The sequence below is a fragment of the Neofelis nebulosa genome, chromosome 3, assembly GCF_028018385.1.
Source record: "Neofelis nebulosa isolate mNeoNeb1 chromosome 3, mNeoNeb1.pri, whole genome shotgun sequence".
In the NCBI taxonomy this organism is placed as follows: Eukaryota; Metazoa; Chordata; class Mammalia; order Carnivora; family Felidae; genus Neofelis; species Neofelis nebulosa.
Genome location: NC_080784.1, coordinates 50,131,180 through 50,156,393, shown reverse-complemented (window position 1 = coordinate 50,156,393; position 25,214 = coordinate 50,131,180). Strand labels below are relative to the sequence as shown.

The window sequence follows — 25,214 nt, the reverse complement described above, 5'->3', positions numbered from 1 at the left end:
CACAGAGTGACACTTTCTTTTAAACGTATTGCTCAAGGGGCATCTGGGTGGCTTCGTCAGTTGAGCATCCGACTCTTGATTCCAGCTCAGGTCATGATCTCAAGGTTTGTGGGTTTGAGCCCTGCACTGGGCTCCGCGCTGGCATCACAGAGCCTGCTTGGGGTTCTCTCTCCCTCTCTCTCTCTCTGTCCCCCCACCAGAATAAGTAAATAAACTTTAAAAAAAAAATGTATTATTCAGGGGCACCTGGGTGGCTCAGTTGGTTAAGTATCCAACTCTTGGTCTTGGCTCAGGTCATGATCTCACGGTTTGCGGGTTTGAGTCCCACGTTGGGCTCTGTACTGATAGCATGGAGCGTATTTGACATTCTCTCTCCCTCAAAAAGAATAAACAAACTTAAAAAATTAAAAAAAAAAAGTATTATTCAGCTGTGAAAAACAACCAAAATAATGTCCTTCCATGGGGGATAAGTTAAATAAATGATGGTCCACCCGGACTGTGAAGCACAAAGCAGCCTTTACAACGAATGAGGTAAATCTGTATGTACCGGCAGGAAAATCTGCCCACGATCTAGTAAATGAAAAAGCAGCACGATTCCACTTATACAAAAATTACATGCGCACTCATATGCGCCCATGCGTGCTCCCTCCCCGCCCCCACACTTAAAAGCATATTTAAAAAAAAAAAAGTCTGGGAAATACTCACGAAACTATTCATAGTCGCTACTTCTAGATGAGTGAAAAGGGATTTAACTCTTTATTTTACACAACTCAGTACTTTTTTTAAAGTACTAAGCATAAATTATCCAAAAAAGAAATGCAGGAACAAATCACCAGCTGTCCCTGGAGCCTGGCAGCCGGGGAGGGGGGTGGTGGTTACTATGTGTGTTCTGGGGATTAAGGGAGACTGGGGACACTGTGAGGGAGAAGAGGAATCCTTTGTGCATGTGGGGGTGCCTTTCCACCAGGCAAAACCATCTCTTCTCCACCGCTACCTGTAATTTCCTTTCCCTACATTTTCTCTCCATTACCTAGTTTCTCAGCTGGTTACAGACTTAAAAGTGGGCCCTGGTCTTTTGCTCCAGCTTCTACAGCCTCTTAGCTTGCTATCTGGTTCCAGACACCCACACCCTCGGTGGGAAACAAAGGCAGAAGGAAATGGCAGATAAAATTAAATTTCCTTCTAACCTGCAGCCCACTGGCAAATACTTGAGGCAGGCAGAGCAAAACACTTCTCCGGGAACTCCTTACGGTCTCAATGCTAAGGCTTTGCTAAAGGGCAAAACCACCTTAGCTTGACAATAGCTAGGCCTCCAGTATCCTGGGAGTCTTCTTTAGCATATGAAAATCTCCCTGGAAACTTCCTCTGGACTTCACCTCCCCCAACCCCATAGTATATACCCAGTCTCTCCTCAGGGTCCGGGGCAGCTCTTCCTGCCCACGGGTCCCGTCCCCGTGCTTTAATAAAATCACCTTTTTGCACCAAAGACGTCTTCAAGAATTCTTTCTTGGCCATCGGCTCTGGACCCCGTGATCCCCACTATCACCCCCCAAAAAACCTCATCAACACCCACAGGTGTCGCCACACACCCTTTTCCAAAGAAATAAAAATACATTCTACATTATACTGTTAAGGAGGAGTAAAGAGGGACCAGTGTTGGGAGGTGGAAGAGGTCATGCACTGACCATGTGCTGATTTCGGGGGCAGAGGGGCTATAAAATATTCCTAGGCTAAGAGAGGACCCAAAGAACCTTAAGGACTAAAACATGGAGCTTGTCACACTCAAATTACCCAGCCCATTCTATTTGTCTTTGCTGCCCAGAGCTGCCTCCCCCCCTTTCTAACTATACAAACGCAAAGCCTATCATCTCTTTGCTGAGAAAAAAAGAAAAGCACACCTTTTAATTTTAGTCTCCGCCAGACTTGACAAATTTGCAGGATTAGACAGAAAACACAATGGCTCAGGGTTCAAAGGGCCAGAGGAGCTGAATCTAAACTTGGAGTTTACCTAAGCCACACCCAGCAAGCCATTACAAGAGGTGGGAGGGATGGGCACCCTGTGGTCCACACTGTAGCCTTCCTTGGGCTGAATGCATCCAGAGTGACCTTGAGGGCTCATGGTGACTCCTCCTGGGCTGCCCAGTGGTGGGGACAGGTTTGGAAGGAGAGACGTAGGAAGGAGGGGGTTCTGGCACCCATCCCTGAATTAAACAGGCAGTCTACACATCATGCTTTATTTACTGGCCTAAATTCAGCTTAAGTTTGAAACCTATTTGAAAACCATCCAATGAGGCACTCCTTTTTCAGAGGAGGAAACTGAGGGCCAGAGGTATGAAGGGACTTGCCCCATTGCTGAATAGGCTTGGACACGCTGGCAGGACCCCCGGGCATGGTTTCTCCTTAAGACCCAGTGTTGTGCCTATCCAGTCCAGCCTCAGCAGCTGAATGTACCTCAAACCCACTTCCTGGGTGCCTTTCAGTAGCCAGATCACTGATTTATATTTAACATTTCCCTACCCGAGAGGCTTTGTTCTTAAGAACAAAACCATTCTCCAAACTCTTCCTACAGATTTTTTTTTTAAATGTTTATTTATTTTTGAGACAGAGAGACAGAGCATGAATGGGGGAGGGTCAGAGAGAGAGGGAGACACAGAATCTGAAACAGGCTCCAGGCTCTGAGCTGTCAGTATAGAGCCTGATGCGGGCCTCAAACTTACAGACGGCGAGATCATGACCTGAGCCGAAGTCGGATGCTTAACCAACTGAGCAACCCAGGCGCCCCTTTTCCTACAGATTTTAAACCCAGCAGCAACAACATAACAGTGGAAGTACTGATTTTTCCACAATGACTGTAAGAACCTTTGAAACCAAAAACTTTGCCCTACAAAGTCAGTAGGCATCTTTCCCCACCGAGGTCACTTTTGTCAATCAGGCCTTGGAGCTTATCTTGGTCTGCTGCTTCCCACTCTGTTGGGATGAGCGGGGCACACACAACAAAGTCCAAGCTCCCTCCCAGGGTGGCTTAGGGGGAGGCATGTAGGCTTTGAAGTCAAAGCTAGGTCAAACCCAGTCAGGACCTGGTCTTGGACCAGTCAGTGATCTCCCAGCGCCCCTGTCTGTTCAGCTGAAAGACAGGAGAACACATAGTGAGCTTGTGAACAGAACCGCTTGGCGGGGCGCCTGGGTGACTCAGTCGGTTGAGCGTCCGACTTCAGCTCAGGTCATGATCTCACGGTTCGTGGGTTCGAGCCCCGCGTCGGGCTCTGCTCTGACAGCTCAGAGCCTGGAGCCTGCTTCAGATTCTGTGTCTCCCTCTCTCTCTGCCCCTCCCACACTTGTGCTCTCTCTGCCTCTAAAATAAACATTAAAAAAATTTTTGAGAAAAGAACCACTTGGCATACGGAGCTTAAAAAAAAAAAAAAAAAAGGAATAACCACAACCAAAGTGTCCATGGAAGGATGAATGGTAAACAAAATGTGGTCTTACATGCACAATGGAGTATTATTCATTTTTAAAAAGGATGGAAATTCTGACAAGTGCTACAACACGGAATAATCCTGAGGACGTTGGGGCACCAGGGTGGCTTACTCGGCTAAGTATCCAACTCTTGATTTTGGCTCAGATCATGATCTTGTGACCGTGGGATCGAGCCCCACGTTGGGCCTCATGCTGAGCATGGAGCCTGCTTGGGATTCTGTCTCTCTCTCTCTCAATAAATAAATAAATAAACATTAAAAAAATAATAATCTTGAGAATGTTAAGCTGAAGTGAAATAATCCAGACACAAAAAGACAAATACTATAGGCCTCCGCTTCTATGAGGTACCCAGAGTAGTTAAATTCAGAGACAGAAAGTGGAATGTTGGTGCCAGGAGCTGGAGGGAAGAGGGAATAGGGAGGGAATCAGTGTTGCTTGGGTACAGAGTCTCGTATCTACAAGACGAAAAAGTTCTGGAAATGGACGGTGGTGACGGCTGCACAGCAAAGTGAATGTACTTAATGTCATTGATCTATACACTTGAAAAATGGTTAAGATGGTTAAGTTTTGGGTTACGTGTATTGTTAAGTAGCAAAAATTCAACCAAGTATATTCTGAGATCTAATTGGCTTTATTAATCGGTTCATGAATCGGGCAGTATCCCGTCTAGCAAGCAGAGGGGAGTTTCAAAGGGCAACAGAAAAGGAAAGGTTTTTAAAGGTAGAGAAGGATGGGGCGCCTGGGTGGCTCTGTCGGTTAAGCAGCCAACTTTGGCTCAGGTCATGATCTCACGGTCCATGAGTTCGAGCCCCACGTCGGGCTCTGTGCTGACAGCTCAGAACCTGGAGCCTGTTTCAGATTCTGTGTCTCCCTCTCTCTCTGACCCTCCCCCGTTCATGCTCTGTCTCTCTCTGTCTCAAAAATAAATAAACGTTAAAAAAAAAAATAAATAAAAAAGGTAGAGAGGGAGTGGAAAGCAAGCAATTAGTAGCAGAGAATCCATTGTTTTAGGCAAGGGGGCCCTTCTACGGGGAATAGAAGGGGACTCTCAGTGATTTCCTCGTGCTGACCAGGAAGTTCCCATGTTGACTAGTTAAAGGTTGAAACTGCAGTCAGGCTGGGTATTGAGTGTTGGTTTAATGACCTGGAGACTTCACCTAAGGGATGCCATTTTGGGCTCGTGGTTTTCTTTTAAACAGCATTTTACCACAATATTAAAATTAATGAAAGGGCGCTTGGGTGGTTCAATCGGTTAAGCGTTGGACTCTTGATTTCGGCTCAGGTCATGGTATCACGGTTCGTGACTTCGAGCCCCATGCTGGGCTCTTGGCTGACAGCACGGAACTTGCTTGGGATTCTCTCTCTCTACCTCTCTGCTCCTTCCCAGCTCATGCTCTTTCTCAAAACAAATAAACATTAAAAAAAGAAAATACAAAACAATGCTACTATTTTCACTAAAGTTTCTAAAGAAAATATTATAAAAAAATAAGTGTGTTACTTACATCAACATGGGCACATTATTTTTTTTAATGAAATAAATATTTTAAATATATATATATATATATATATATATATATATTTTTTTTTTTTTTTTTTTTTTTTTTAATGTTCCTTTATTTTTGAGAGAGAAACAGACCACGAGCAGGGAAGGGGCAGAGAGAGAGAGACACACAGAATCCAAAGCAGGCTCTAGGCTCCCGAGCAGAGAGACACAGAATCCAAAGCAGGCTCTAGGCTCCCGAGCTGTCAGCAGAGAGCCGGATGTCTGGCTCAAATCAACAAACCAGGGGATCATGATCTGAGCCGAAGTTGGACGCTTAACTGACTGAGCCACCCAGGCACCCCAGTTAAATATTTTAAAATTTCAATACCTAGTAGGGCAAATACCAATAGATGTAACCCACATTAACTAGAGCTCTTTGAGATCCTTAATAACTTTTAAGAGTGTAAAGGGGGCCTGGGACCAGAAAGTTGGAGAATCACTGCAGTGCAGGGAGCCTATCATCGGGAAGCCAGTCAGTGCCCTCCTTGATCCGCTCCAGCAATCCCAGACCTGAACAGCTGCCCAGAGGTCATTCACTGAGGAGGATGGCTATGAGTGCCTACCATCATCTGGAAAATGGCTAGATTAGCCCCTTCCCTGGACTGGCAGCATTAGCGTCACGTAAAATGATGCTTAGAAATGAGAATCCTTTGATGCCAACACAACCCACTGAATCAACACTCTGGGGGGTGTGGTCTGGCGATCTGTGTTTTAACTAGCTTTCCGGGGGATCCTGATGCAGGCTGACGTTTGAGAATCGCCAGGCTAGAGAATGACAGAACAGGAGCTGTCAAAGCTGGGATAACCTCCTGGGGCACTTGATGTACATGAATCACCTGTGGGACCTTGTTAAAAAGTGGAGTCTTGGGCGCGCCTGGGTGGCTCAGTCGGTTAAGCGGCCGACTTCGGCTTAGGTCATCATCTTGTGGTTCGTGAGTTCAAGCCCTGCATCGGGGTCTGTGCTGACAGCTCAGAGCCTGGAGCCTGCTTCGGATTCTGTGTCTCCCCTGCTCATGCTCTGTCTCTCTCTGTCTCAAAGATAAATAAACATAAAAAAATTTTTTTTTTTTTTTTTAAGTGGAGTCTTGTTGGGTAGATGGCAGAAGGGCCTGTGAGTCTGCATTTCTAGCAAGCGCTCGGGGGATGTCGATGCCGCTCCCTGTGCCTCACCTGAAACACCAAGCCCTTTGCTCCAGCAGCTCCTAGCTTGTACTCTATTCTGAAGGTTCTAATGGAAGCAAGGCAGGAACTCCTTCCCTGGGAAAGTGCATGCATACATTAAATTATGCGGGCAATTTCAAGGTGTTCCAGACCTTCTGAAACTCACCTTGAGGACCGCTGACTGCTTCATTAGGAAGTCTCTTACCTCAGGAAGTCTCTTATCTTGTATGATATTTATGGGAGATAAAGAACTTGCCTGGGTTAAGCACATCTCATATGCATCTTCAGCCATTTGTCCCCTCAGGCTGGTATGGGCCCCCCTCCCCCCTTCTCATATCCACCCACACAGATCCCATTTATCTTCCAGGTGCCAGTTCAAATGCCCCTCCTTTGGTAAAAAGTTAACTGTTTTCTTAGGAGTTCCCAGAGTAAGCTATGCCTCCATTACAGTCCTTTATGTCTGCCTTTTAAACGTTTATTTTTGAGAGAGAGAGAGAGAGAGAGAGAGAGAGCACGAGCAAGCACGAGTAGGGGAAGGTCAGAGAGAGGGAGACAGAGGATCCGAAGTAGGCTCTGCGCCGACAGCAGAGAGCCTGATGTGGGGCTCAAACTCTTGAAGATCATGACCTCGAGATCATGACCTGAGCCAAAGTCAGACGCTTAACCGACTGAGCCACCCAGGCACCCCTATGCCTGCCTTATGCTTCAGTTATTTGTTCACTTGCCGGTTTAACCCTGAGGTTGTTACTCGTCTCTGCAACTGGCACCTAACAGGAGATGCAGAAGCATTTGCTACATGAAATAATGCCTGTTGATTCTTCATCAGAAACACTAGCCGAAACATTTCTGACATTTACACATGTATGTAATGTTCGGGCCCTTCCCCCCACCACGGGGCACCTCTGTTTTACAGCAGACACAAGTCTTCTTATGCATGTTGCATTCAAAAGGAGGAGGAAGAAAAAGTTGAAAAGGTAGAAGAGAAAGAAGCGGGTGTGAAAGCCCATGTCCTCCTCCTCCCTCGGGATCCCCCATGTGGTGCAGCCTGGCAATTGGGGCCCGGGTGTCAAGGGTCTGGTGCCCACACCAGAGGCATGGGGTCTGGGTTAGGGAAGAAGGAAGAGGGTGAGAAGGAACTAGGAAGCATGGGGTGATGGCGATGGAAGGGCCTGTGGGGTGGGGTCCTCTGGGCACACAGAAGGCCACGGGAGGGGGTTGGGCTCTTGGGGGTGGGTGCCAGGCAGAGCCAGAGATTGAGAAAGGGTCAGATAAGAGACCAAAAAAAAAAAAAAAAATCCAGACACCAGCTTCCCAATTCTGGGTAGGGCCCTGTTCCCTCCCCAGTTCCCAAAGGCCATGGCAGCTGCCACCGAGGCAGCTGAAACCAACACTTTGTTTCTCTCCCCACCTCAAGATCCTTCTCCAGTGTGAGGTGCACAGGGGCCAAGCAAACACCTGGGAGAGGTGGCAGGCAGTACATCACACCTGAGACCAGAACTCGGTCGGACCTCTAGTCCAGCTGGAAGAATTTTCACGGGGCCATCTATGGCAATGAACCTACGAGGATTCTCTAAGACTTTCGACATCAGCTACAGGCTCCGGGCGTATTGGCCGGTGCACAAGGACACTTAAACCTCCTTCCTGTCCCACTTGCCCAAGTCTCCTTCCAAACAGGGCAATTCCCACAGTCCCCAACCTTCCCCTTCACTGTCTCCATCCTGTCCCCACCCTCCTGCTTCTCCCACCAAGGGGCACTGTTCCTGTTCCCCCTACCATCTGTCCCGGCCACACCATGTCTCCTCCTAATTCCTAGGAAATCCTAACCCCTAGTACCTCAGAAGGTAACAATATTTGGAGATGAGGTCTCTAAAAAGGTCATTAAAATGAGATCTTTGGAAGAGGCCCTCATCCACTGTGACTGGTGTCCTTATAAAAAGAGGAAATTTGAATGCAGAAACACATGTGCACAGAGGAAAGGCCATCTGAGGACACAGCAAGAAGAGGCCATCTACAAACCAAGGAGAGAGGCTTTAGAAGGAACCAACCATGTAGACACCTTGATCTTGGACTTCCAGCCTCCAGAACTGTGAGATAATCAATTCTATTGTTTATGCCCCCCAGTCTATATAGTACTTTGTTATGGCGGCCGTAGCTAATACACCATCTAATCCATCCTCCAGTCAAGACTTCGTCAAACTAATTAAAGACACTTTGATTCAATTTGAGCAGAAGGGAGCTCACCACTTCCCACACTCTGGGCACAGTAGGGCCTGGCCTCAATGAAGAATGTGATACACTGAGCATCTTTTCATGATGTTGCTGGAGGCTTCTGGTGTCTGTCTCACTGAATGAATCGGGTCATTGCCTGACTCGAAAAGTTCCTCTTCCAAGGCAGCATCTTATCAATTAAAATCATTCTTAAGAGAAGCGCTACTCGCCAAATTGAAGCCGGGATGTTTACGACCCTTGGTTGGAAATGGTACCTCCTGTGAGCAGCATAAGGGCAAGGGCTAGGTGAGAAAAATGGGGAGATGCTCTTGGTACTCCTTATTAATTCAATCCATCCTCTCTCTTGAGAGTGTCAAGGAAATGTCCTTTATCCTCTCTGGAAGTACCCAGATGTAGCTGGACATTGGGGTCCAGAGTCCACAGTGGATGAGATGCAGGTGTCCCCCCACCTCCCTAAGATGAGGCCAGATGATGCTGGCTCACAATGCTGCTGTCAGCGAAACCCCCTGAAAGGTGGCAGTGACACCCCATCACAGGTATCACCCAAGCTCCAGGGAGCATCTCTGAAAGGCACCTTGGGCTTGGTACACACGAGGTGATGCATAGAAACCTCCTCAAAGCACACTTGGGGCCTGGTGCAGGGATTTTAGGCTCTGGTGCTCCCTGTAATCACGAACCACACTCCTCAGCAAGTGAGGTATGAGGGCCCTGGCAAGAGTCCAGGAGCTGTCCCCAATAAGAGGAGGGCTTCAGCAGACTCTCAGGCACAGAACTAAGAGACGGCGCCTCCAGACCTGTGCTCAGCCCCCGACTCCACAATTTCAGAGAAATAGGAGAACCCACTGCGCCATCACCCCTACTCCCTGCCCCCCGCCACCCCAAACACACACACACAGAAACGTGTCATCACCTGGAAAGGACCCGCTGGGCTGTGGAACCAGTTTCACCTGAGCCCAGGTATAAAACCATTTCTAACTAATGCCATGGGAAATTATCCGGCACAGAGAAAATCAAGTCAATGGGGAGATGGAGAGAGAAAGGGGAAAGAAGAACAAAAACCTTGCTGGGATCACTGCTCTCAGGAGCCCGAACTTACTGGTTCTTGGAAGTAGAGCTGGTAATCAAAAATAGGATTGGCTTTGATTTTCTCCATCGTAGGTACGCTGGGATCGGCTGGTATGAAGGGAGTATTCAAACTGGCCACTGCCCTGTGGAAAGAAGATACCAAGATGTAGACGTTGTAAGAAGACAGTATGTAAAAACCGGAAAGGACCTTACATATCAACACGAAAGCTCAGAGCAGGAAAGGGAGATGCATGAGATCTCATACCAGCAGTGTGGGGGAGAATGGGGTCAGCAGTCCAATTGCTTGACTCCCAGCCCGGCGGTTTTTTTCCTCACTGAACTAAAGTATTTCTCACCTTCTTGTCTTAGACACAGACACACATACACACTGTGCGTGGCATGTCAACCTTGGTTAGATTATAGTTTCAAAAAATGCATTCATTTTGGGGCACCTGAATGGCTCGGCTGCTTAAGTGTCTGACTTCAGCTCAGGTCATGATCTCTGTTAGTGGGTTCGAGCCCCACGTCGGGCTCTGTGCTGACGGCTCAGAGCCTGGAGCCTCCTTCGGATTCTGTGTCTCCCTCTCTCTGTGCCCCTCCCCTACTCGCACCCTCTCTCTCAAAAATAGACGAGCTTAACTGACTGAACCACCCAGGTGCCCTAAAAAATAGACGAGCATTAAAAAAATTGTTTTCAAATGCATTCATTTTGCCTTCCTTCTTTTACTCCTTTAACTCTGTGCTAATTTTGTGCTGTGTACTAAGGGAGAGAAGATATAAAATCAATACTTGATGAGCTTATTATAATTTTAAAAGACTAGACAAATATACCCATGACTATACTACAAGATGGACTGTGATATGAGCCATAAGACTAGCACAAGCACCACGGGAGTTCAAGGAGAAGAAGAGTTTCTAAATTTGGGCATCATAGAAGATGTCATGCAAAAGTGAGCATTTGAACTTGGTTTTTAAGGGTCAGAGAGAGCAGGGGAGGGGAAATGATACTGTAAGGGAGACATCATGGGGTAGCATGAGCAAATTCTAGAAGGGGGCAAAGCTGGTGGCTGAGTTTGACAGGGCAAAGAATCTATGTGGCCAAAGGCAAGCATTTAATGGGGCATCTTGTGAAATAAAGCCACCAGGGCAACTGGGAGCCTAGACATGAAGGGCCCCGAATCTGGATTAGATGCTGCAGAAAACCAAGATAACCATGAGAGCTTCTGAGAAAAGGGGAGAGTAGACAAAAGTTGCAGTCAGGAAGTGATGGGTCAAGCAGGAATACATGACATGGATGCAGAGAGGGACACCAGAAAGCCAGGAGAGGGCCAGCACACTACACTATACACAAAGTCATCCGAGGGGAACGGGATGGCAGATGTGGGAATAAAAGAGATGGGTGGATTTGAGCGACCACAGGAAGGCAGGACTGACAAGTCGACCAGGACAGTTAGTCTGGTGAAGTGATCCTGTGCCCACTGTGATCCTAAGGAAACTCCTTCCCAAAAGAGAAGCAGAGAGGAGAGAATATGTGGGGGAGATAAAAACTAGAAGGAACAGGATAAGCAGGACAATTGAAATAATCAGGGAAAGCAGTGGTGAGGTTTTCCCAGTGCCAACAAACAGAAATACAATGTGAGCCACACATATAATTTAGAATTTTCTATTAGCCACTTAAAACAAGTAAAAAGAAACACATGAGATTAACTGAAAATATTTAAAATTTGAAATCTAATGCTGATTTAAATACTTAAATATTCAACCCAATATATTTAAAATATTAATCATTTCAACATGCCATCAATATAAAAATTATTAATAAGATATTTTACCTTTTCTTTTTTTGCTATCAAGTCTTTGAAATCTGGAAGGTATTTCCTACATAGAGTAATCTCAATTCGAACCAGCCACATTTCAAATGTTCAATAGCCACCAAAGACAGTGCAGGTTAGGCTACAAAATAAGTTACGCTGATGTCTAAAGGTTTCCAATGTTATCACAGTGAACCTATTTTAAGCATAACTTAAATCACAAGTCAAGAAATTCTAGCTTTTGCTTAAAATTCTGAGCTGAATAGGATTTTCTTTTCAATTGCCTTGACATACAGTTTATTCCATATATAAAAAAATTATCATCACATGAGATGTTAGCATATAAATGCTGCTGCCAACTGCATTAAGATTGGAAAAAGCTAAACCACAGCCTCCTTTTGGGAGCAGAGTCTCTAGATAATTGTCACAGAAAGGATGTAAAAAGGTATTCTTGCAAACAAGTGAAGCAACTCTTACATTAAATAGATCCCTGCAATTTATCTCAGTAGAATGCCAAAACTAAGGATTTAAAGAAATATTCCACACTAAAGGTGGGTTTTCCCTTTTCAAATTCATTATCTGGCTAGAAATGTGAAGATCAATGCCAAAGATTTTTTTTTAAATTTTTTTTTAAGTTTATTTATTTATTTGGAGAGAGAGAGAAAAAGCCCGGGCAGGTGAGGGGCAGAGAGAAGGAGAGACAGAATCTCAAGCAGGCTCTACGTCATCAACGCAGAGCCCGATGAGGGGCTCGAACTAATAAACTGTGAGATCATGACCTGACCTGCACCGAGATCGAGTGGGATGCTTAACCAACTGCGCCACCCAGGCACCACAATGCCAACAATATTCTTAAAAGCCAGCTCTGCCCCTGGAAGGGGGTCCTGGCTCCTTCCCTCTCCTCCAGGAATGCAGCAACAGGGCTGTTTTGATGAGCATAGATGGAAAAGGAGCAACTACTACCAAACTAATGACAGGATGGAAGCAGAACAATGAGAAGAGGAACAGGAATCCAGAGCATGCTTATGTATCCCAGACCTAATGTTCTTCTGGGCATAACTTTACTGGGCTCATGTTAAATATTTTCAAAGTCTCACAGGAGAGAGACAGAGACTACGTTTAATAAAACAACAAGAAGGTGTTTCACTTCCTTCAAGGTAGAGATCATAAGCTTGTTGCTCTAGCTCCTTTTACCCCTTTCAAGAAGCATCTAATACAGTCTACAGAGTAACTTTCTAGTGACCCAACTGCTAAGAACTGAGCTCTTATTTCAACTCTGAGTGAAAGAGAGGACAGAGAGAGAAGCTAATGAGATCAGAGGGACAAGAGTGCAAAAACTTTAAAAATATTTCAGGAAGTGTTTGATTCATGTTGGTCTTCGATATCATCCTACCACTTGAGCTGATGTTGAGCTGAACAAAGTTCTTCAGTGTTTCCATTATAAACTCAATGAAAGAAAAAGTGACTGGATTAGTTAGGGAAATACAGGTAGCTAAGGATGATGTTGATTTAATACGCTAAGATCCCAAGCTGAAATAGGAGGTCACACAACACGCTTTAACTACAGTTGCCAGCACAACTGGGGGATGGCTACAAAGACCACCTGGCTCTCTGGGTTGAAAATGTGTCCTTTGAAAGCTCCCGCCAGTGCTCTGATGCCATTCTAAGAATGACTGTGAACGATGTGATGGTGGTCACAAAATGCCATTCTAACCTGATACCTGCACAGCATTTTGCAGGTTATATAGTCAAAAGGAGTTACCATTACTATGCTATCATTGAGGAAACCAAGGCCTAATGGGTGAAATGATTCATCACACAGCCAGTCATGGCAAAACTGAAAGGCACGTTTCCTAACTCCTGGTCCAGGGCTGAAGTTTCTCCTGGCACTCAGCTCTATGACCCCACCACCCTTGCTGCCTCACCCACTCCCCCCAAACATCTACATTCCCCTACATTCCCACTGGCTACCCAGGCCCTGAGTTATCTGTCCCATTACTGGTAACTGGGACAGGCCTTGCTTCCTAAGACATTAACTCATCAATGGGCACTAAGAAGTTACATGTTGCCTTCCCAGATAATCTATTTGTTCTCAAAAAGTTGACTGCAGTTCAAGACCTGAGGAAGGATTCTAACAGGAATTCAAGTCCAAACTCTGGGCCAAATTCTGCGGCCTAATTACCTCACTCTCTCCGGGTAGAAGAGAGCCATGTTCCACACCAGCATGCCTCCCCAGTCGTGGCCAATGAACACTGCTTGAGTGATCCCCTGGTGAAGGATAAAGACATGAGCTGAATATGGGCAGGTTTCTGGGATGGGATGCTGAGAGCCCAACGCCTTGTGCTCCCTGGAGGCCCAAACCCTCGTCTGGCGATCCTTTCCTTCACTTTCTAGGACCTGTACTCCACTGACCACGCAGTAGCTCCCCCAACGTCCACCCTCTTCAGGCCTCCCTTCCCACACACCAGCCCCACAGAGCCTCTGCAGATGACTGGTCTCCTACATTTTCTTAGAACACTAAGGCCACTGGCCACAAATCCTCTCCCTCTCTACCTTCCCTCAAATCAAAGTGTGTTTCACCTCTTTCTCTACTTTTTGTCTTCAAGTTAGTATGACTTACCTGCCTGTGTTCCATGTTCACTTTTCACTGAGTGACTGTGATTCTCTCCCCATTCTTTTGGGATCTTCCCTCCCTTAACTAACCACTAAAACCTCAGAGACATCTTTAATCCCTCTCTCTCTACCTGCGTCTTCCTTTCTTCTTCTTCTGCTAACAATGGATGACAACAGCTCCCTTTTATTGAGGACCTCCTAAGACAGGCGCTGTGTGTAGCATATGTACCCATTGTCTGGAATTCTCCCAATAACCTTCGAATACACGTTTTACAAATAGGAAGACAGGCTCGCAGTTGTTAGGCCACTTGCCCAAGGCCACACGGATGGTAACTCAGACCCAAGCTTCCCCAACTTAAAATCAGGCTCACCCCTCCACCCAGCCCTGCTGGCCCCAGTCAGCCACATGAGGGCCCTTCATCTTGAAAAGCAGCTCCCTGCCTCAGCTGCCTTGCCACACTTTTGTCTTGTGTCCAACTTCCCAGTGATCCACGCCAGTCACCTGTCTGGCGACCTTCCTAAGGCCCCACAACTTGGCTTCTTCCCTGCTACCCCTGAGTCCACTGAAACTTCCCTCTTAAAGGCTATTAATCACTGGTAACAGTTTTTTGCCCTCTCAGCTCTCACTCTTCTGACTGTTCTGCAGCATCAGACATTTCCTTTAAAATGTTATTCCCTGGGCCTCTGTGACTCTATGCTTTCCAGATTCTTTTCTCACTCACTGAGTCTACCCCCTCCTCTTCCTCTCTCACAGGAGTTACTTCATGGCTCAGCTCTCAGGCCTGTCCTTGGGAACCCATCTACTACTCTAATGGCTTCAGCTTCTACCTCCAGGTGGCGGGTGACCTCCTCACCAGCAATGGGCCCAGCTTCCTTCCCGCGTGTCCCAGTAATGCCTGGGCCGGGGAGGGACATCCAGCCCAGCGGCCGACAGCCACCGGGGCTCTCTTCCAACAATCAGAGTAAGAGACTTTCTCAGCCGGATGGAAATCTTCTAGAGTTGGAACTGGGGTGGCCACACCGGGCCATGTCCTCTTACATGTCCCTCCCCCTCATTCTCAAAAGGTCCAAAGCTGATTCTGTGGCACTGAGAATCTGCAGAAGGCGAGGACAGTGACACCTTTGCCTCGTTTCCTACAGTGGCTGGCACCATGCCTTGCTGCCCAACTGGAACCCCTGGGTCATCTTGAATTCTCCTCCTGACTCTCTCTCATATCCAACAAACAGGCACTAAATGTGCCATTTTGGGGTTCTCTCTTCGCTACCCCTCCACGGTCACTGTCCTGGCTGAGCCCTTCTCCGCTTCAGTCTAGGTCCCGCTGTCCTCATCCTGCCACCGTGACCTAATTGAGGACAGGGAAAGCATACTACCTAACTGCGATCTCAAATTTACACAAGTAAAAAGCAGAAGCATGTCTCAGATCACCACCATTGATCTGCTTTGTGTTTGACATTCCACATGGTGTTAAATGAAGGAATTTGACTTCAGGTCTTTCCAAACGGATACACGGTTTTAAAAGTTGTGAAATATCAGCCTATAGGATATTTCCCAAACTTCTTGACACAAAGCTCTTGACCCTGGCTGAAGGCCAAAAGAAGTATCCTGGAAAATGCTTTTCATGAAACAAAAAACCAAAACAAGCTTGGCTCTACACTGTTCTCCACTCTGCCATCTCTGTGTCTATACTTCCTCCTGAGCACCTACCCTGCCTCCCACTGTCCCCGAAGTGTCATTCCTGCCCTTGCCACTCTCCTTGAGGGTTCTAACAGCTGACACCTTTGACAGTTCCGTCTTTGGGGCACCTGGGTGGCTCGGTCAGTTCAATGTCTGACTCTCGATTTTGGTTCAGGTAACGATCTCACCATTGTGGGATCAAGCCCCACGTCAGGCTCTGTGCTGGGTGTAGAGCCTACTTGAGAATCTCTCTCTCTCTCTGCCCCCCCACTTTCTCTCTGCCCCTTCCTCACTCTCTCTCTCTCAAAACACAAACAAAACAAAGGTACATCTTTAATTGCCCACACAAACAGAATTCTCCAGAGATCAATTTAAAATAATGACTTACCAACTTATCCAGGAAGGTTACCATCTCCTAAGAAAGAAAAGACAAAAAACCAGAAATTGTATACACCCACCTCAGCTGCTTCAATATTAGAATTACTGTATCTGCCTTTTTATGGGCTATATTGTGTCTTCCCCAAATTCACATGTTGAAGCCCTAACATCACCCTACCCCAGGACCTTGAAATGTGACTGTATTTGGAGATAGGGGCATTAAAGAGATAAGTTAAAATGAGGTCATCAGAGTAAGCCATGATCCAAGTTGGCCAGTGTCTTTATAAGAGCAAAAGGTCTCGGGGCGCCTGGGTGGCTCAGTCGGTTAATTGTCCAGCTTCAGCTCAGGTCATGATCTCACAGTCTGTGAGTTCGAGCCCTGCGTCGGGCTCTATGCTGACAGCTCAGAGCCTGGAGCCTGCTTCAGATTCTGTGTCTCCCTCTCTCTTTGCCCCTACCCTGCCCATGCTCTTGTCACTGTCTCAAAAATAAATAAAAACATTTTTAAAAATTAAAAAAAAAAAGAACAAAAGGTCTCGACACAGACACGCACAGAGGAAAGCCCAAGTGAAGACACAGGGAGAAACGGCCACCAACAAGCTTCAGATGAAACCCTGCGGACACCTTGATCTCGAGCTGGACGGGCTCCAGCCTCCAGAATGGCGAGAGAATAAATTTCTGTTGTTTAAGCCTCCCAGTCTGTGGTACTTGGTTATGGCAGCCTGAGCACACGAATACAACGTTCAGTCATTTCCCTCGCTTGTGAGTTCTCTCCCTTTCCCTTCCAGCATCCTCTCAGTAACCAGGCTGACCTCAGATGAGCACAGTGAATTATTCAGGGTATGTTGGTGCACATCCCTAACTGGGCAACATCCATCATAAGACAGAAATCATGCCTTCTTCCCGGGAGAAAGAAAGGGGAAGAAAACTGCTGTGCAGAGGGCTGGCTGCTTGCCTTGCCCCAGGACAGTGAGCTCCTGCCCCTTGTCCCGCAGCACACATGGGGGCTCCTGGCCACACCCGCCAGCAAGCTCGGGGTCTGGAAAAGGGGTCTAAGACGTGTGGAGGTGCTGGACATGAGGGTCATCCAGAATCAGGACTTGGGGATGCCATATTGGGCCAGGTACAAAATGAGCAAGCAGGGGAATCCTGCTGGGGATGGAGGGAGGGTAGGACAGAGCAGAGGTGTAGACAGAATGAATCAGAGACCTGACACGCCATTCAGCCCCTGCAGAAAGCCACACCACCTTCCGGCTTCCCCACCTCACTCCTCCTATATGATCCCGTCTAACTTGTCAACGCTACCCCCTATTTACCTGAGCCTGTGCTCTGCTTGCTATAATTAAAGAGTCCATGGAGCTCTATCTCTGGAGCCCTAGCTTGGCCACTCAATTCATGTCCTTTCCCCTCACACATCTGTATGTCCACTCTACAGATGAGGTAGCTGAGGCTCACAACGGCCAAATGGTCAAATGCAGCCAAGGCCAACATAGCTAGTCAGGCAGAACTGGGACTGATTCCAAGTCTATCTGATTTCAAAAATTTAACATCAAGGGGCGCCTAGGTGGCTCAGTCAGTTAAGTGTCTGACTCTTGATTTTAGCTCAGATCCTGATCTCACAGGTCATGGGTTTGAGCCCTGTGTCAGGCTCTGCTCTGACAGCACAGAGCTTGCTTGCAATTCTCTCCCTCCCTCCTTCTCTCTCTCTCTCCCTCTCCTGCTTGTGCTTCCACTCTCTCTCTCTCTCTCAAAGTAAATAAACATAAAAAAAAAATTCAACATCAAAGCCTTCAAAGCTATCCTGGTTTGCCCTGTGGACCAACAGCGGTATTTTAAATATTTTCTAGTCCCTTGATTACTCCCCCCTACCAATTGAGAAGTCCCTAATTTGTTTTTGATTCCCTAGATCACTGCCCTCACTGGAGGCTGTGGAGATTTGCACCATAAAAGTTTGAAGACTTAGAAGATAAATGTGATTGTATTTCCCTCCCCTCCTGTTTTAGGTGCTTCCAAAATGAAAGGCGAGCTTTTTTTCCTTCTCTGGGCAAGGCCTATCTTTTGTTCTTCTACACTAAGCAAGGAGATGGAAACTTCAGGATAGAAGGATAGCATGATAGAAGACAAAGGGTTTCCCACAGAGCCCTAAGAGCATTAAAAAGTGTTCAGTTATTCTCCACTGCGGCCTCAGTTCCGATGGGGACATCCACCAAATGGGAACATCCTTTTTGGCAGGGTTGGGGGACACACACAGAGTTCTGCCTACAGCCAGTGACAGTAACATTCTTTAAAGAGAAAGAATGTTAAAGGTTTTATGGCTCCTTTTGCAACCCCAGTTCCCAAGCCTGCCCAGAAATCCCGGGGTCACAGTAACAACCTCACTAGGTAGGGAACAGAGGGCAAACCCCTCCCTGCTCCCCTGAAGAACGTTGGAAAGCAAGTGCAGATGACAGGTTCCATTGGTTAAAATGTGCACAATTTGTTGTTGTTTTCTTTTAATGTAGATACTCAGTATTGATATAATTAGGTCATTAGTTTAATGGTTTTTATTTTCACCTTTCCCCCCAAAGACAGGGGAACGATTATTGGAAGGCACCATACTATGTTGTCAGAAAGTTTCGTTATGGACTGAATGTTTGTGTCCCTCAAAATTCACATGTTAAAGCCCTAATCCCCAGTGTGATTATATTTGAAGATAGTGTCTTTACAGAAGTAATTAAGGTTCAGTGAGGTCACGAGGGTAGGGTCCTGATCAGATAGGATCAGTGTTCTTATAAGAGACACCAGAGAGCTTCTTCTTACTTTGCAATTAACCACGGAGAGACTGAAGATTAGTTCAGTGTTATTTCCACATCCTACTCTTAAAAAGAAAATCAGACCTAAAATGGCATCACTTAGGTAAAGGCCCCAAGTCAGAAAACCAACACTCAATACACAGTCTGACTGCAGTTTCAACCTCCTATAAATGTAACCTTCTTTTTAAAAAACTTTTTTTTAATGTGTATTTTTGAGAGACAGAGAGAGCATGCGAGTGGTGAAGAACCAGAGAGAGAGGGAGACACAGAATCCGAAACAGGCTCCAGGCTCCGAGCCATCAGCACAGAGCCCCACAAGGGGCTCAAACCCAGGGACCACAAGATCATGACCTGAGCCGAAGTCGGTGCTTAACAGACTGAGCCACCCAGGCACCCCTAAATGTAACCTATAATCAATCAACATGGGAATTTCCTGGTCAGTACCCTTTCAGTTCCCCTTAGAAGGGCCACCTTGCCTAAAACAATGGATTCTCTGCTAATAATTACCTTCTTTCCACTCCCTCTCTACCTTTAACAATCTTTTCTGTAGCCCTTTGGAGTGAGTTCCCCTCTACTTGCTAGATGGAATACTGTCTGATTTATGAATCGATTCATAAAACCAATTAGATCTTTATAATTTACTTGGTTGAATTTTTACTATTTTAACACCACAAAACTAAGAATCACACTCAGATCAGGAGGGGTCTTGAGAACATGAAGTACATCCCTCTGACTGCATCTTATACTTGACAGCACGACCTGGAAAGGTTAAATGACTTACTCAAGGTCAAACACAATGAAAGGGGCAACTGGGTGTGGATAAGCCTCTCAATGTTATTGCTATGTTGCATTCCAACACCCCTAATTTGGAATCCTAAGACTACAGACACACAGAGAATACGTTCATGGTTCCCTAAAGGTACTTACTCGAAAAATTTTTTTTTAATGTTTATTTATTTTTTGAGAGAGAGAGAGAGAGGGAGGGAGGGAAGGAAGGGGGGAGGGAAGGAGAGGGGTAGGGTAGAGAGAGAGGGAGACACAGAACCTGAGCAGTCTCCAGGCTCTGAGCTGTCTGCACAGAGTCTGATGCAGGGCTCAAACCCATGAACCATGAGATCATGACCTGAGCCGAAGTTGGACACTTAACAGACTGAGCCACCCAGGCGCCCCCTAAAGATACTTATTCTAAAACAAATAGCAGTTGTATGATGAACTGGCACATAAATTTAAGGATTTGCGGTTGAGGAAAAAAAAAAGTTTTCAATATATTTGGGGGGGGTGTAGTTGAGAGAAGGATTTTTGTGGGCACTTGAGGATAAGCAGTATATGGCTCTTTATTCAGTTTCTTATATTTAAAGTTTATGCAGGTAATTTTTTTAAAAAGATTATATAGAGGGTTTTAAAAAAAATTTTACATTATAAATATTGTGCTGATAATTTTTCAAATGACAGCTTTATTGAACTATGACTCATATACCATAAAATTCACCTGTTTAAAATAAACAATTCAATGGAGTTTAGTGTAGTTACAGAGTTGTGAGATCACCACTGCTATCTAGTTACAGAACATTTCATCATGCCAAAAAGAAACCTTGTACCCATAAACAGTTAGTTCCCCATTTCCTCTAGCCCTTGGCAACCATTAATTTCATTTTTGACCTCTTCTGGAAATTTCTCCCAAATGGAATTATACAATACATGGCCATTTGTGACTGGCTTATCTTAGCATAATGTTTTTAAGGGTCATTCATGTTGAAGCATGCATCATGATCTCATGCCTGTTTATGGCTGAATACTATTCCATTGTATGGATATGTTACATATTTTTTATCCATTCATCAGTTATTGAACATTGGGGTCGTTTCCACTTTTTGGCTTTTGTGAATAATGCTGCTGTGAACATTCACATCCAGGTTTTTGGTGGACATATTTTTTTAAATTCTTTTGTGTGAATACCTAGTAGTGGACATACGAATGACTTTTAAAGGGTGGAGTTGGAGGACAGGAGCCTCACATTTTATCTTCTTTGTTTTAGTAAAAGAATTGCCTTCTTCTGGAAGGCAATTATGTCAAACGACCAGATCTATCTGTCTTAAGAACCAATTTTGACACAAAGAAGTAGGGGTCCAGTTAGGGGACATCAGGGGAATGGGGAGAACCCACCCCCCTCCCCACAGGGTCGCTGGGGAAATCTTGGCAGGATTTCGGGGGAGATATGAGCAAGATCAGAAGTGGCAGAGTGAAAGAGGTAAAGACTCAGAAACTGAGGAAGGAAGGACAACCCCAACTGGAAAGTAAGGTTTTATCAATGCTCCTCTTCTAAGGCACCAAAGCCTATGTGTGGGCCTGGTTGGGAGGAGATCCAAACAGAGCTATGACTCCTAGATGGAGCCTTCTTGTAATTTTAGCATCATCAGGGGCATCGCCAGCTTTCCGGCCAACCAAGAGGCTATTTCTTCCCCTTGGCTCGCCCAGCTAAGGCTCCCCGCCTTGCTTTTCCCAAGGGCTGATGGAGCCTTGGGGCACAGTCTCCTCACCTCAGCCTTGGCTTCCTCTTGCAAGCCCTGAAATGAGGGTCCCCTCCCTGATGGTGCTTACACTTCACCTAGAATAGGAGCGCCATTACAGTCACCAATCCACACGCTAACTCCCTAGGTCTGGCCAACAACATCTTTACCAACATAATTTTTAAAATCTTCAGGATGGAGGGTGCCTGGGTGGATCAGGCGTTATGCATCTGACTTCGGCTCAGGTCATGATCTCATGGTTTGTGAGTTCGAGTCCCATATCAGGTGAGCACGAGCCCACTTCTCTCTTTCTCTCCCTCCCTTTCTCTCTCTACCCCTCATGGGATTCTATCTCTGCCCCTCATTCACTTGTACCTCTCTCTCTCTAAAAAAAAATTTAAAAAATAGGGGTGCCTGGGTGGCTCAGTCGGTTAAGCATCCGGCTTAGGTCATGATCTCGCGGTTCATGAGTTCGAGCCCCACGTCGGGCTCTGTGCTGACAGCTCAGAGCCTGGAACCTGCTTGGGATTCTGTGTGTGTGTCTCTCTCTGTCCCTTCCCCACGGGTGCTCTGTCTCTCTCTCTCTCACAAATAAATAAACATTAAAAAACATTTTCTTTTAAATAAAGAATAAATAAAAATAAAAAATAAAATCCTCAGGATGGCAAGGTGAGTTGGGGAGTGGCTACGAGGAAGGCCGCGGGAGCTGTGGCAGAGGTCAGACCTGGCTTTACTAGCTGTGGACCTCAGGCAATTACTTCGCCTCCTGGTGACTCAGTTTCTTCTTCCATCAAATGTTTGGAAGTAAATGTTGGCTATCATTTTGAAATACCATCTTAACTGTAAGATTGTATACCCAAATGCTGTAAAATGCTTTCCTAGGGTTTAATGAATACCCATACCTCTATCTGGTATCAGTGAAAACACCAGGACAGAAAAGATGTTACAAATGTTACCCAAAGAGCTTCCTTACCTTGCATAACACTTCCAAGGAATATTCTTCTATTTCTGCCATTAAAAATAAAGACAATTAATTAACATACTTGAAAATTACCAACAAACTAAGAGGGCCCCTTTGCCAAAAAAAATATACCTTATTGAATCTTTAGATTGCTGTAGTCTACTTGTTTTTGGTTTTGTTTCCTGTGCTTTTGGGGTCACGTCCATGAAATCACTGTCAAGGTCAATGGCACAAAGCTTTTCATTTATGCTTTCCTCTAAGAGTTTTAGTTTCAGGTCTTACATTTAAGTCTTTAATCCATTTTGAGTTGATTTTTGTGTAGGGTGTAAGGTAAGGGTCCAATATCATTCTCTTGCATGTGGATATCCAATTTTCCCAGCATCACTGGTTGAAGAGACTGCCCTCTCCCCTAGGATATGTTCTAGACACCCTAGTCAAAGATCAGCTGACAGTTCAGGCGTGGATTTATTTCTGGGCTCTCTACTCAGTTCCACTGGCCATATGTCCGTCTTTATACCAATACCACCTTGTTTTGATTACTGTAGCTCTGTAATATATTTCAAAACCAGGAAGTATAAGTCTTCCAGCTTCGTTCTTTCTAAAGACTGATTTGACTATTACGGTTTTTTTGGTGGATCATATGAATTGTAGAATTGTTTTTTCTATTTCTGTAAAAAAATGCCATTGGGATTTTAAATAGGGATTCCACTGAATCTATAGATCACTTTGGGTAGTATGAACATTTTAATAATAATAGCAATTCCAGAAAGCAAAGAAGAAAAAAGAAAAAAAGAAGAGAAAACAGAAGAAAAAAACTATCGAAGAAACAATTCAAGAAAACTTCCAAGAACTAAAAGATATATGTACCCAGAAAAGTGGATGAAAAGAGACCCAGATCATGGTATATAACATCATAAAATTTTAGAACACAACAAGATAAATAAAAAGAGCCTAAAGGTATCAAGGGTGAAGAAAAAGAAAATGGTCACATAGAAAGCCTCACAGATCCGAATGGCATGGGACTTTTCAGTAGCAACAAGGGAAGAGAGAAAATAGCAGGATAACAGAGTCACGGTTTTAAAGGAAAATAATGTGTTATTTAAAATCTATTGCCAAATGATATGAAATTTACATACAAATGTTCTGCAATGTATTTGTATGCATTCCAGATCATCATGCTTGGCTTTAGAATTCACGTTGTGTATAATCTTTAGCAACGGTTAATGTGTAAATTATTATTTTCTTAAAAAAAGTTATAATTAGGGTGTGTATAAGTCCCAATTCATCCAGAACAGTTCAGTTTGTGTTTCTTTTAATAGTGTTCTAGCCTGAATGATAAATTAATTACTAAGTTACGCCTAGGGGATCAGGGAAGATCATAATAGAGATGAATAAAAATAAATATCTTAATAATTAAATTTGGGGAGGGGGAAACCCTTAAATGTCTTTCCTGGGTGTTTGGACTAGAAGCTTTCTTTTTGTCAAAAGTGCCTCTGCACCACTCAAGAGGCAGTGAGTAGCCGCTAAGTCGATACCATGACAATCAGGGAACAATCATGGAGGCACTTGCCTGCCACAGCAGGCTGAATGGTCTGACTGGTGGTCACCTGAGTGCCAGTTCATGTCAGCTGGCTTCAAACTCGACACAATAGGCTTGACGTGAACACGGGGGAGGCAGCTCAGGGAAGGGGTGGTGAGCAGCTTGTTTGGTTCACTGAGCTGCCATAGCTAACAGCACGGCTGGCACCGGGAGGGACAGGGATTCTGCCGCAGGCCTGGCTGTTAACACGTTCCTGTCCCCACCTGGGGAGCTTAACAGTTTGGGGCTGAGAACCCCTCTGAAACTGATAAAGCAGTAGACTCCCTCACCCCAGGCAAGTGTTCATAAATCCACACATAGACTCGGGTTCATAGGCCCCTGATGCCCATCCTTAGATAGGCCCATCTGGGATCCAGAGACCCTGGGTTAAGAATCTGGCCTACCAATTACCGTATGATCCAGCAGTTCCACTTCTGGGTATACACCCCAAAAAACTGAAAGGAGGAACTCAAGCAGATACTGCATACCCATATTTGTAGCAGCATTATTCAACATTAGCCAGAAAGTGGAGGCAACACAAATGTCCACTGATGAATAGATGGATAAACAAAATGTGATCTATAGTTACAATGAAGTATTATTCAGCCTCCAAAAGGAAGGAAATTGTGATATATGCCACAATGTGGATGAATCTTGAAGACATCATGCTAAGTGATATCAGCCAGTCACAAAAGGATAAATATTGTATGATCCACTTAGAGATGACTGGAGTAGTCAAATTCATAGATAGAGAGAAAGCTGGTTGCCAGGGGCTAGGGAAAGGGGAATGGGGAATTAGTGCTTAAGGAGTACAGAGTTCTGCAAGATGGAAAAAGTTCTATAGCTGTATGGTACATCCTATGCCCTATATCCTCCCAGACCAGTGGGAGACTTCCTCAGGGCATAGGCCATTGGGTTTCTTGTGTTCTTTCAGGTAATGCAGAGCAGGGATATCTGAGCCCAAAGTGCACAGACACAGATCACTGAAGGAGAGAGGAAGGGCAAAGTCAGACTCCCTTGAAGGGCTGCTTGCTCCAACGTGGGCCCAGGGAAAGTCAGTGCAGTTGGAGAGCTCAGGCAGAAGGCATAACCAACACAGGACAGCTGTGAGACAGCTAACCTACCAGGAGGAGCAGACGACTCTCCATAGCCTTTCATATCCAGAGCTAGCACCCGGAAACCCGCCTGAGCCAGAGCAGGGATCTAGAAAACAAACAATTCAGGTACACTCAAGTGCGGCCTCATCAGTCTTTTGCCGACACTCCTTCTTTCTTCCTTCTATCCCCGTTCTTGTAAACGGTTCAACTCAAAGCGCCATGTGACACTATCTGGAATCACCACCACGAGGCTGGAACAAGCCCACCTGGATAGGGCGGCCATGCACAGTGGTAGGACTCATATACTGCATCTAATGCTACATCTA

The 25,214-nt window shown here is 45.5% G+C and overlaps 1 protein-coding gene across 2 annotated transcripts in view; it reads right to left on the bottom strand.

The window, feature by feature from the left end:
• Positions 1 to 25,214, bottom strand: part of EPHX2 (epoxide hydrolase 2) — a 77,436-nt gene that overhangs the window by 19,369 nt on the left and 32,853 nt on the right. For both annotated transcript variants that reach the window (XM_058720745.1, XM_058720746.1), the window contains exons 8-12: positions 24,916 to 24,994; positions 22,225 to 22,259; positions 15,963 to 15,989; positions 13,469 to 13,554; positions 9,507 to 9,618 (exon numbers count right to left, since the gene is read on the bottom strand). In XM_058720745.1, the coding sequence (XP_058576728.1) occupies positions 9,507 to 9,618; positions 13,469 to 13,554; positions 15,963 to 15,989; positions 22,225 to 22,259; positions 24,916 to 24,994 (339 nt within the window). The remainder of the gene's footprint in view (positions 1 to 9,506; positions 9,619 to 13,468; positions 13,555 to 15,962; positions 15,990 to 22,224; positions 22,260 to 24,915; positions 24,995 to 25,214) is intronic.